This window comes from Salvelinus sp. IW2-2015, linkage group LG28 (genome assembly GCF_002910315.2).
Source record: "Salvelinus sp. IW2-2015 linkage group LG28, ASM291031v2, whole genome shotgun sequence".
Lineage (NCBI taxonomy): Eukaryota > Metazoa > Chordata > Actinopteri > Salmoniformes > Salmonidae > Salvelinus > Salvelinus sp. IW2-2015.
In genome coordinates, this window is record NC_036868.1 from 2,380,014 (window position 1) to 2,393,392 (window position 13,379).

Genomic DNA, 13,379 nt, shown 5'->3' on the forward strand with positions numbered 1-13,379 from the left:
TAGGTAATTATTCCTTGCCCACTAACAGTCGACCACCCATCAGAGATGATTGCAATACAGTCTGATTTCTCTATGATTTGCTTGACCTTCTCTTGAACTCTGCATCCAGCAAATGAGACATCACACCCATTGGCTGTGCTGCTCATGCATTGAATCTGCTCATGGCACTGAAAACAATGGATACACTCTACAAGAGAGCCAAGGAAATGATTAGGTATGTGAAGGGTCATCAAGTTGTAGCAGCAATCTACCGCACTGAGCAGTGAGAAGAATAAGAGCACCACATTGAAGCTTCCCAGCAACACCTGTTGGGGGTGGTGTTGMCATCATGTTTGACAGTCTCCTGGAGGGGAAGGAGTCTTTCCAAGAAATGGCCATARCACAGTCTGCCGATAAGGACAGCCCCATCAAGAGGATCCTCCTGGATGATGCGTTTTGGGAGAGCGTGGGAAGCAGCCTGAAACTCCTGAAATCTATAGCAGTAGCCATTGCATGGATTGAGGGGGACAATGCCATTCTGTCTGATGTTCAGACTGCTTGCAGATGTAAGAGAAATCCGTACTGCCCTGCCCACTTCACTGTTGCTCCAAGCAGAGGAACCTGCACTTCTGAAATGCATCAAAAAGCATAAAGACTTCTACTTGAAGCCGATAAACGCCGCAGCGTACATGTTGGACCCCAAGTATGCTGTCAAAAGCATCCTGTCTGGTGCAGAGCTCAACAAGGCCTATGGTGTCATCACTACCGTGTCTCGCCACCTTGGCCTGGATGAGGGCAAGGTTCTTGGCAGTCTGGCAAAGTACACTTCCAAGCAAGGGCTTTGGGATGGAGATGCAATATGGCAGTCGGGCCAACATATCTCATCAGCCAACTGGTGGAAGGGACTTTGTGGATCTGAGGCTCTTTCCCCTGTTACCTCCATCATCCTCCAAATCCCACCAACATCAGCCGCCTCAGAGTGTAACTGGTCCTTGTTTGGGAACACACACACAAAAGCATGCAACAGGCTGACCAATACAAGGGCTGAAAAATTGGTGGCCATCTGGGAAAATGTGAGGCTTTGAGCCTGACAACAAGCCATTCTCAACAAGGTTGGAAAGTGACAGTGAAGATGAGGCCTCAGTCTGATGTTCAAGAGGTGGACATTGAGGAGGTTCAGGGAGACATGGAAGCCTGAGAGGAAGACAACCAAAGCTTTAGTTTCTAAACCATCATTATACAGATGTATGTCAAAAACGTTTTTGGGAGGTGCGATGGATCATTGGGTATCATTCAATATTCCCTTTTGTTCAGTGAAATCATCCCATGTGAAGTCAACTCTTAATTATCCTTTTTTTTTTTACTAATTAAAAAAATATTATATTGGAAGGATTTAATCATCTGCAATTATGTCTCCTTATGATAAGGTAAAAGGTTTATGTTTCTGTCTCCATATTTATTATATGGTAAATATATCCAATGCAAGAAACATCTACATTTGAGTGGTATTAATATTCATTTGCATATATTCCCGTTAATTCCCACGGAAAGTGTCCACCTTTGAATATTCCCCAAAATGTACAACCCTATATACAGAAGATATACACTAGCATTAACATCTGCCAGTGTATGTAACCAATAACATTTGATTAACAGGTGTGTCTTAAAAGTTAATTTGTGGATTTTTTTTCCTTCTTAATGCGTTTGAGCCAATCACTTGTGTTGAGACAGGGTAGAGCGGTATACCGAAGATAGCCCTATTTGGTAAAAGACCAAGTCCATATTATGGCAAGAACAGCTCAAATAAGCAAAGAGAAACGACAGTCCATCATTACCTTAAGACTTGGTCAGTTAATCTAGAAAATTGCAAGAACTTTGAAAGTTTCTTCAAGTGCAGTTGCAAACACCATCAAGCGCTATGATGAAACTGTCTCTATAGAGGACCGCGACTGCTGCAGAGGATAAGTTCATTTCATAGGGGCGGCAGGTAGCTTAGTGGTTTAAAGCGTTGGACTTGTAACCGAAAGGTTGCAAGATCAAATCCCCGAGCTGACAAGGTAAAAATCCGCCCTGTTCCTAGGCCGTCATTGAAAATAAGAATTTGTTCTTAACTGACTTGCCTAGTTAAATAAAGTAACAGACACATCAACTGTTCAGAGGAGACTGTGAATCAGGCCTTCATGGTCAAATTACTGCAAAGAAACCACTTCTACTAGACTCCGAGTAGGTGAACGGATCTCTGCATGTGTGGTTCCCACCGTAAAGCATGGGAGGAGGTGGTGTGGGGGTGCTTTGCTGATGACATTGTCTGTGATTTATTTAGAATTCAAGGCACACTTAACCAGAATGGCTACCACACCTGCGACTCACAAAAACATGGCGGTTGGAACCAAAATTCTACCTTGTCACAACACAACTGATTGGCTCAAACGCATTAAGAAGGAAAGAAATTTGGCATATTCACTTTTAACAAGTCACACTTGTTAATTGAAATGATTCCAGGGGACTACCTCATGAATCTGGTTGAAAGAACGCCAAGAATGTGCAAATCAAGGTAAAGGGTGGCTACTTTGAAGAATCTCAAATAAAATATATTTAATTTGTTTAACACTTTTTTTGGTTACTACTACATGTTATTTCATAGTTTGTCTTCACTATTATTCTACAATGTAGAAAATAGTAATAAAAAAAATAAAAACCTGGAATGAGTAGGTGTCAATTTTGACTCTACTGTGTGTACTACATGCAACAATAAGAAAGGAGGACCAAGGCACTCTTCATATAATTAATTAGCATTTGCCGTACCAGGCGGTGATACAGCCCGACAGGATGCTCTCGATTGTGCATCTGTAGAAGTTTGTGAGTGCTTTTGGTGACAAGCCGAATTTCTTCAGCCTCCTGAGGTTGAAGAGGTGCTGCTGCGCCTTCTTCACAACGCTGTCTGTGTGGGTGGACCAATTCAGTTTGTCAGTGATGTGTACGCCGAGGAACTTAAAATGTACTACCCTCTCCACTACTGTCCCGTCGATGTGGGATAGGGGGTGCTCCCTCTGCTGTTTCCTGAAGTCCACATCATCTCCTTTGTTTTGTTGACGTTGAGCTGTGAGGTTATTTTCCTGACACCACACTCCGAGGGCCCTCACTCCTCCCTGTAGGCTGTCTCGTCGTTGTTGGTAATCAAGCCTACCACTGTAGTGTCATCCGCAAACTTGATGATTGAGTTAGAGGCGTGCATGGCCATGCGTCGTGGGTGAACAGGGAGTACAGGAGAGGGCTCAGAACGCACCCTTGTGGGCCCCAGTGTTGAGGATCAGCAGGGTGGAGATGTTGTTACCGTACCCTCACACCTGGGGGCGGCCCGTCAGGAAGTCAGTACCCAGTTGCACAGGGCGGGGTCGAGACCCAGGGTCTCGAGCTTGATGACGAGTTTGGAGGGTACTATGGCGTTAAATGCTGAGCTGTAGTCCGATGAACAGCATTCTCCATAGGTATTCCTCTTGTCCAGATGGGTTAGGGCAGGTGTGGCAGTGTGGTTGCGATTGCGTCATCTGTGGACCTATTGGGGCGTTAAGCAAATTGGAGTGGGTCTAGGGTGTCAGGTAGGGTGGAGGTGATATGGTCCTTGACTAGTCTCTCAAAGCACTTCACGATGACGGGAGTGAGTGCTACGGGGCGGTAGTCGTTTAGCTCAGTTACCTTAGCTTTCTTGGGAACAGGAACAAAGGATTGATTGAATATGTCCGTAAACACACCAGCCAGCTGGTCTGTGCATGCTCTGAGGACGCGGCTGGGGATGCCGTCTGGGCCTGTAGCCKTGCGAGGGTTTTGGTAGCGGGCCGTGTCAGTGGCACTGTATTGTCCTCAAAGCGAGCAAAAGTTATTTAGTCTGTCTGGGAGCAAGACATCCTGGTCCGCGACGGGACTGGTTTTCTTTTTGTAATCCGTGATTGACTGTAGACCCTGCCACATACCTCTTGTGTCTGAGCCGTTGAATTGCAACTCTACTTTGTCTCTATACTGACGCTTAGCTTGTTTGATTGCCTTGCGGAGGGAATAGCTACACTGTTTGTATTCGGTCATGTTTCCAGTCACCTTGCCCTGGTTAAAAGCAGTGGTTCGCGCTGTCTAGGCGCGAACTAGGCGACAGCAAATGGACCCATCACAACCCTACAGGAAGGGTGAGAAATCCATATCTTCATTTAAACCAGGMTATTTAGTGGCCTGTAGTTTGTAAATCCAAAAACTTTCCCTTTGGTTTAACTGTGAAAGACGGTCCCCTTTTCTAATAGAGTCCGGAATATGATTAATACATTTTAATTAATTATATGAAGAGTGCCTTGGTSCTCCTTTCTTTTTGATGACCAATTTACCCCTTTTACCAAAGAGCACCTTCTGTCTGTCTACCAAAATGTACTATTGGGTACCTTAGTAGCGCTTCCCTTCCTCCTCTTTCTACTAGTTAAGCATAGCACTTGGGTGGTGCTTAGAGGAAGCAGCTCCACAGTCATTTTTTTCTGTGTTTTTGAGGACATTTTACAACTCAAACTATGGATTTTATCCAAGAGGCTACAAGATTTTCCTATTCCCATGAAGAGGGCCAAAGGATTATTACCACTACCTCATTGCTAAATGAGATGACAGCCACAGGGAATACTGGAATGGACTTAAACAAGGCTTACAGAGACTTGCAACACCTTATGGAGAAAGATACCAAACTTGACCTCAATTCAATCACCTTGTCTATTGGAGGAAAGGCCTAATCCCCAGAGGACTCCGTATTATGAAATTTCCAGCTAATGGAGCACAAGGTAAAACTTAAATTTAGAGATAAATGGGAGGCTATTCTCAACAAGTGTTCTTTTGACCTTATGCTACTTCTAATATAATAATCTAAAAAGGACAGACAAGTAGTCCAAACAGAAATTGAAGTAAAAAGTAAAATCACAGAACACAGTGGCAATTCTAAAGCACAATGTGATGAGATCTTGAGAGAGAAAGTAGACACATTCACTCTGACATTGAAGCAAGACAAGCTAAGAAAATGTAGAATAGATGAAGTAGACTATAGAGATGGCAAGGTCTGCCTGGAGAAGACCAACACGCAAGAATTCAGAATCACATCCGCAGAGGAGGAAGCCTAGATTTGTTTCTTTCAACTTTACAAGCAGTGACGATGAGGATCACCCCAGACACTCAGAGGCCAGCTCCTCCCAAGATTTTTTTAGATCAGGAAGAGGAGTCACGCAGGTTCCTCAACAAGAGAGGGAGAGGACGCGGAAGAGGCCAACACGGAGGGGGAGTAAGAAATCAAGACTATCCAACCAGACGGAGCCGGACCAGAACAAGGCTGTGATCAACATTTCTGGAGAACCCCTTTCTGATGATTGCATAAGGGTRTTGTCTAAAGGACTGTCCTTTGCCCCCACATATTCAACTAATGCCTTTAATACAAAGATTGACCTATTTCGTTTCTACAGGAATCTACATCTGAAGGCCTGGTACAAGCAGAACATCTCTCCAACTACAGACACCAGTGTCTCAAGTCAGGCAGTTTCTGGTCCCTCAAAAACACCTTTTAAGCCCAAGTCCACCTTTTGTCCCATGGGCCAGAATGCCACACTAAATACATTTTCCAAGAAAGTGAATTTTTATGTGGAGAATCTGTTTAAGGGTAAAATTGACTCCAACCAAACACGACGTAATCTTTCTAAGACAGAGCGGGATGCAGTTGAATGATTGTCTTAAAATGAATGGATTGTGGTTAAAAAAGCAGACAAAGGTGGCGCTACAGTAGTGTGGAGTAAAAACATGTGACAGAAGCCTACCGTCAATTAGACAATGATGAATTCTACCAATCTCTTACCTTCAACCCTACAGAGGACCTAAAAACTGAATTGAAAGGGATCCTCACAGGAGCTAAGGAGAATGGCTACATTTCAGTACATTTCATGTACTTCTGAGCCCTCTCCTGTACTCCCTGTTCACCCACGACTGCGTGGCCATGCACGCCTCCAACTCAATCATCAAGTTTGCGGATGACACTACAGTGGTAGGCTTGATTACCAACAACGACGAGACGGCCTACAGGGAGGAGGTGAGGGCCCTCTGAGTGTGGTGTCAGGAAAATAAAAATAACAGAAATAAATAAATAAATAACAGGAAAATAACCTCACACTCAACGTCAACAAAACAAAGGAGATGATTGTGGACTTCAGGAAACAGCAGAGGGAGCACCCCCCTATCCACATCGATGGGACAGTAGTAAGTTCCTCGGCGTACACATCACGGACAAACTGAATTGGTCCACCCACACAGACAGCGTTGTGAAGAATGCGCAGCAGCGCCTCTTCAACCTCAGGAGGCTGAAGAAATTCAGCTTGTAACCAAAAGCACTCACAAACTTCTACAGATGCACAATCGAAAGCATCCTGTCGGGCTGTATCACCGCCTGGTATGGCAACTGCTCCGCCCACAACCGTAAGGCTCTCCAGAGGGTAGTGASGTCTGCACAACGCATCACTGGGGGCAAACTACCTGCCCTCCAGGACACCTACACCACCCGATGTCACAGGAAGGCCATAAAGATCATCAAGGACAACAACCACCCGAGCCACTGCCTGTTCACCCCGCTATCATCCAGAAGGCGAGGTCAGTACAGGTGCATCAAAGCAGGGACCGAGCGACCTGAAAAACAGCTTCTATTTCAAGGCCATCAGACTGTTAAACAGCCACCACTAACATCGAGTGGCTGCTGCCAACATACTGACTCAACTCCAGCTCACTTTAATAATGGAAATTGATCAAAAATGTATCACTAGCCACTTTAAACAATGCCACTTAATATAATGTATATACTGTACTCTCATCTACTGCATCTTGCCATCTTTATGTAATACATGTATCACTAGCCACTTTAAACTATGCACGTTTATGTTTACATACCGTACATTACTCATCTCATGTGTATATACTGTACTCGATACCATCTACTGCATCTTGCGTATGCCGTTCTGTACCATCACTCATATCTTTATGTACATATTCTTTATCCCTTTACACTTGTGTGTATAAGGTAGTAGTTGTGGAATTGTTAGGTTAGATTACTCGTTGGTTATTACTGCATTGTCGGAACTAGAAAAACAAGCATTTTGCTACACTCGTATTAACATCTGCTCACCATGTGTATGTGACAAATAGAATTTGATTTGATTTTGCTCAATTGCTCTCAGCTATGTTCAGACTGTTGTTCATGTTTTGCTGTGTTCTAGTGTACTATGGAATATATTGCTTTCTTATTCTTGACACTTCTCCCAGTCATATGTAAAGGTTAGAACTACCTTTCCAAGTGTCCTGATACTTCTAGCTTGGAGTTGTATTTTTATGATAACATAGCTACAGTATTTCACTTTTTAATGTGTATAGTATTGCTTTACTAGGTGTGTCCAATCAATTTTGTAACCACTCCCTCTTCTAATTAGAGCTAATTGGAAAAGCTGTTTTAAGAGGACATTGTATWATTTTTTTGTACTCCCTGACAAAGGCCATGCAGCCGAAACGCGTCAGATTTTTAAAACGGTATTAGTATGGCATGTTCAATAGAAAAAGGCATTTTAATTAATTATATGAAGAGTGCCTTGGTCCTCCTTTCTTTTTGATGACCAATTTACCCCTTTTACCAAAGAGCACCTTCTGTCTACCAAAATGTACTATTGTGTACCTTAGTAGCGCTTTCCTTCCTCCTCTTTCTACTAGTGGAACATGCAACAATTTCAAAGATTTTACTGAGTTACAGTTCACATAAGGAAATCAGTCAGTTGAAATAAATTAGGCCCTAATCTATGTATTTCACATGACTGGGAATACATATATGTATCTGTTGGTCACAGACACCTTAAATAAAGGTAGGGGTGTGGATCAGAAAACCAGTCAGTATCTGCTGTGACAACCGTTTGCCTCATGCAGCACGACACATCTCCTTCACATAGAGTTGATCAGGCTGTTGATTGTGGCCTTTGGAATGTTGTCCCACTCATCTTCAATGTCTGTGCAAAGTTGCTGGATATTGGCGGGAACTGGAACACGCCGATCCAGAGCATCCCAAGCATGCTAAATAGGTGACATGTCTGGTGAGTATGCAGGCCATGGAAGAACTGGGACATTTTCAGCTTCCAGGAATTGTGTACAGATCCGGGCCGTGTATTATCATGGTGATGACGGCAGATGAATGGCACAACAATGGGCCTCAGGATCTCGTCACGGCATCTCTGTGCATTCAAATTGCCATCAATAAAATACAATTGTGTTTGTTGTCCGTAGTTTATGCCTGCCCATAACACCACCGCCACCATGTGGCACTCTGTTCACAACATTGACATCAGAAAACCACTCGTCCACAAGATACCATACACGCTGTCTGCATCAGATGACCTGGCCTCCACATTCACCTGACCTCAACCCAATTGAGATGGTTTGGGATGAGTTGGACTGCAGAGTGAAGGAAAATCAGCCAACATATGTGGGAACTCCTTCAAGACTATTGGAAAAGCGTTCCTCATGAAGCTGGTTGAGAGAATGCCAAGAGTGTGCAAAGCTGTCATCTAGGCAAAGGGTGGCTACTTTGAAGACCATAAAATATAAAATGATTTGTTTAAAACCTTTTTTTTGTTTACTACATGATTCCATATGTGCTATTTCATAGTTTTGATGTCTTCACTATTATTCCACAATGTAGAAAATAGTAAAAATATAGAAAAACCCTTGAATTAGTAGGTGTGTCCAAACTTGACTGATTCTGTGTATATATATATATATATATATATATAAATATAGATGAAACTGCTGGGTAGTGACAATAGTTTCTGGTGTTTCAAAAGGATTTATGGCCTTTGTTATGCTGCCATCTAGTGGAGGAAAGAGCACTTCTACAGAAATCAAAGGGAATCCTTGATAAGGCCCCAATAATCTCCACCTCAGTACCAGTGGTGGGAAAAGTACCCAGTTGTCATACTTGCGTAAAAGTAAAGGTACCTTAATAGAAAATGATTCAAGTGAAAGTCACCCAGTAAAATACTACTTGAGTGAACGTCTAAAAGTATTTGTTTTGAAATATATTTAAGTATAAAAAATAAAAGTATAAATTATTTCAAATTCCTTATGAAGCAAACCAGACAACACCATGTTCTTGTTTTTAAAATGTACAGATAGCCAGGGGAACACTCAGACAATTTACAAACAAAGCATTTGTGTTTAGTGAGTCTGCCAGATCAGAGGCAGTAGGGATGACCAGGGATGTTCTCTTGATAAGTGCATGAATTGGACCCAATTTCCTGTCCTGCTAAGCATTCAAAATGTACTTTTGGGTGTCAGGGAAAATGTATGGATTAAAAAGTACATTATTTCCTTTAGGAATGTAGTGAAGTAAAAGTAGTCAAAAAGATAAGCAGTAAAATACAGATACCCCAAAAATTAAGTAGTACTTTAAAGTATTGTTACATTTACATTTACATTTAAGTCATTTACTTAAGTACTTTACACCGCTGATCAGCCCATAGCACTGGGTTGATGTCAGGAGATTGCTTTTATTCTTTTGGGTAACACTTTACATAAAGCTGACTAGTATAATACATTATTACATTTTATAAGATTGTATGAGGCTTTATAATGTCTAATAATGTCTATGTCTTGTAGGGCGGCAGGCAGCCTAGTGGTTAGAGCGTTGGACTAGTAACCGAAAGTTTGTTGTTAACTGACTTGCCTAGTTAAATAAAGGTAAAATAAATACATAAATAATAATTAGGCTTGTAATATGTCACGTCTCTCTATGTAATACATTCATCTGATGTTTAGTCAAGATTACTTTGACGATAATAACAGATAAAGCCTAATGACAAGACTTGTCGTGTATTATAAGACTTGTCGTGTATTATAGCTCCATCGTAATACATTATACCTGTTTACTCCTATTAAAGCGATATCCAATTATTACTTCATTCTTATTTGAGTCATTGAATGTTGTTTTCATACTAGTAGAAAATTGGGTGACAATGTTTTATGTCCTTTACCTGTTCCTCCTTCTCTCCCTCCTTCTCTCATCCTTTCCTCTCCATTCCACTCCTACTGTCCTCTGTCCAGCTGTTATAACTGTGGAGGTCTGGATCACCATGCCAAGGAGTGTGGCCTGCCCCCCCAGCCAAAGAAATGCCACTACTGCCAGAGCATCAGGCACATGGTGGCCCAGTGTCCCCACAAGGTGCTGGCGGCCCCCACAGGCTTTCAGGACCCCCTGCACCCCTCTACCTCGGCCCACCTGTACCCCGCCGACGAGGAGGAGCGCTCGGGCTCGTCCCCCCCTTGAGGGCCCCTCGCCCTCCCCAGAGGAGCTACCCCAGTCACACCGCGTTGGCCCCCAGAGGGGGGGAAATAGGGGGAGAGCTGTACCTCCTGACCCCTGACCTAAGGAACCCCCCTTAACCCCCACCCCTAATCTACCTCGCACTTGTGGAAATAATAGGTCTATTTTTGGCGGGACCAGCGCAGCTATGGCAACGATCGTCAGGGGTACGGATGTATGTGAATGTGTGTGACTGACTGGCTGTCTTCCGGTGGCAGCTATGACAACCATTGCTGGGGATACGGATTCATGTGAATGACTGTCTCTTTGTGTGTGACTGGTCTCAATCAGTGCAGCTCAAGAGACGATATGGTCTTAAAGAGAAACAAGGTTGGCGGTGAATCTGATGACTGTCTTGGTTAGATGACTGGGTTAGATGACTCTCTGGGTTAGATGATGTCATCCATAACTCTTTCTGAATAGGACTCGCTTCTCTTTTAGATTTTGGTCCACCTGGTTCATATTTATATTATATAACCGTTCCACAGGTCATGATGCGGCGATCCAGCAGAGTTCATTTGAAGCATTAAGGATTTTAAATAGGCCAGTGCTTCTTAATCCTGTGTATTTGAGTTGTATCCTTTGCATCTACACACTAGATTCAACTAATCAACTCACCACCAACTTTTTGATTATAGTTCTACCTGGCACCAAAAAGGGTTCTCCTATGGGGACAGCCGCAGAACCTTTGCGGGATCAGGATTGGGAAACACTGATAGACCCTGTATCAAAACAATGGAACCTCGACCAATCAGAAGAAAAATMATTATTTAATGTGGCCTATCCAATCAGTGTAGAGGAGATTACCATGGACACCAGAGTGAACGTCATCCCAACCAGTAGCTTAACTGTCACTCCTAAAACACAGAAGATTTTCTAGTTCAGTGGTACTGACAATTGACTGCAGAGTGCATAGCATTGAATCCAGGCATGTGTGCATACTTACTTGCTTGTGTGACGAGTGGGGTTGTGTGAGAGTGGGGGTGGGGTTGTGTGTGTGTTGTGGTGGGGTGTGTGGTGGGGGGGTTGTGTGTGAGTGGGGTTGTGTGTGTGTGTGGGGTTGTGTGGTGTGTGTGTGGGGTTGTGTGTGTGTGGTGTGGTGGTGTGTGTGTGGTGTGTGTGTGTGTGTGTGTGTGTGTGTGTGTGTGTGTGCGTGCGAGAGACGCTGTCCCTTTCGTAAAACAGTGGCAGACGAGAAGTTTCATCTTTGAGATTAGGGGCCAACCTCTAGCTGGACTTGCTATTAACAATAATATTTCATATAATCCTACACATGCCTCAGATAAGAAACCATATAATCAATATCCACCGATAGGTTTGTTTCAAAACAGAAAAAATACCATTATTTAATTGGACTAGATCTAGAGTTGGGTTGCTGGCTAATTAGTTGAACAATTTATAAAGTCACAATATGTCAGTAATATATGTATGAAAGAATAGCATATTATTAAAACGGTATTAACTGTAAGTAATATTCTAACATAGTTTAAGAAAGCTCTGTATTGTGCGTAGGATTCTTTATTGTCAAGTTAGCACAGCGTTAAGTTAAAGCACCATCACACCCCTCTCTCCCTTTGACCAGTGTGACATCACTATCTCCTCCTTTCACTCTACCCCTCTCTATCCCCTCTCCCCCTTTGCCGTCAAGTGCCTAGGGCCTGGAGGTTCTCCCTGACTTAATTAGGTAAACCTCAGAATCCTAGATAAAGGCTCAGTAACAGTCAAGTCTACATACCCTCTAGATCTGTGTGATGTCACAATCCCCCTCAAAACGGGATTCCAAAACACCGCTGCCGTGTTTCAAATAGTCCAGAGATTTATTAAGACAGGAAGGAGGGAGGCAGAAAAAACTAAAATGCTGGTTTTCGTATGATGTGAATCCTCTGAGAGTTTCCAGTAGCGCTTATACTAATGAAACGTGACAACTCTTCTCTGACCATATTGAATGTGAAAATAACTTCTCTGAAGTGGCACTCCACCCAAAAGTTAATGTGGGTCACTTTGGAATTGTATCTTAATGTGCTGACAAATCAAATGACTTTGTATGACGATATCAAACTAGCTTGTGTTTTCTAAAGCTCTAAAACAAATTATGTAGGCAACCAACTGTTTTTGGTAGACATTTCTGTACCAAAGAGTATGGCTTTATTTGAAGGCATTTTAAAAGTAGGACTTGTCGCTTTGCTGTTCCTGCTCCTTTGGAGTTTCTAGGGACTATTGCTGAAAGTTCAACACTGAGGTTGTTTATGTACAGCTTTTTGAATGTGTGACGTGCATCGAATCAAATCCAACAAGTGCACAACAACAGAGAGAAAGAGAATGACCAAACCACACAACGAGCACAGACCAAGCCAAGGCGAGCACTCACCTGGATAATATTCCATTTTTGGTAGTGTTTTTTTTTTTTTTTACCCACAATTCCTCTCAGGATGATAAACTGTTCTCAGGGAATAAAAAAAAATATATTTTATTCTTTTGGGAATCATCCACCAAGTTTTAATGTTTCTTTACCTCATGTACTGATATTAGTTAACTACCTCTTGAGTTATGCATATTTGTGATTTTTTTTTCATATGTTTTGTATTATTGATCTTGTATGAATAACTGTAGAACTATTGTACTGAGGCTTTGTGTGTTTTTGAAGGGTCCTTTGTGTTGCCACAGACTTCCTGGTCTTACTTCACAGATTTTTATCAGTCATTTCAACAAAAATACTGTTTTTTGTTGTTGTTTCCAGCAAAATTCTACCTCATTTCCTGTGTTTCCTCCCGGCCCCTCCTACCACCTCTGTGCAGTTTTTCGTTACAAGCCGGCGCTGTTGGCACAGAAGTCACAATGCCGTGTCAATCAATCACATAACTGAAATAGCAGATCGGTTGTGACTATAACAATTTTTCACATCAAAGACAGTTTTTTAGGCCTTTACTTCGGTTTGAAATGGCAGTGTTAATCACCACATCCAGGGTGAATTCTCTCTGCCAGCTAAGTGTGTGTGTGTGTGTGTGTGTGT

At 42.7% G+C, this 13,379-nt stretch overlaps 1 protein-coding gene across 1 annotated transcript in view; it reads left to right on the forward strand.

The window, feature by feature from the left end:
* The window catches only part of lin28b (lin-28 homolog B (C. elegans)), a 48,517-nt gene extending 37,181 nt beyond the window's left edge, over positions 1-11,336 (forward strand). The window contains 2 exon segments of the mRNA XM_023974508.2: positions 10,111-10,324; positions 10,326-11,336. Coding sequence (XP_023830276.2) covers positions 10,111-10,324; positions 10,326-10,430 — 319 coding nt within the window. The 3' untranslated portion in view covers positions 10,431-11,336.
* The last annotated feature ends 2,043 nt before the right edge of the window (positions 11,337-13,379 follow it).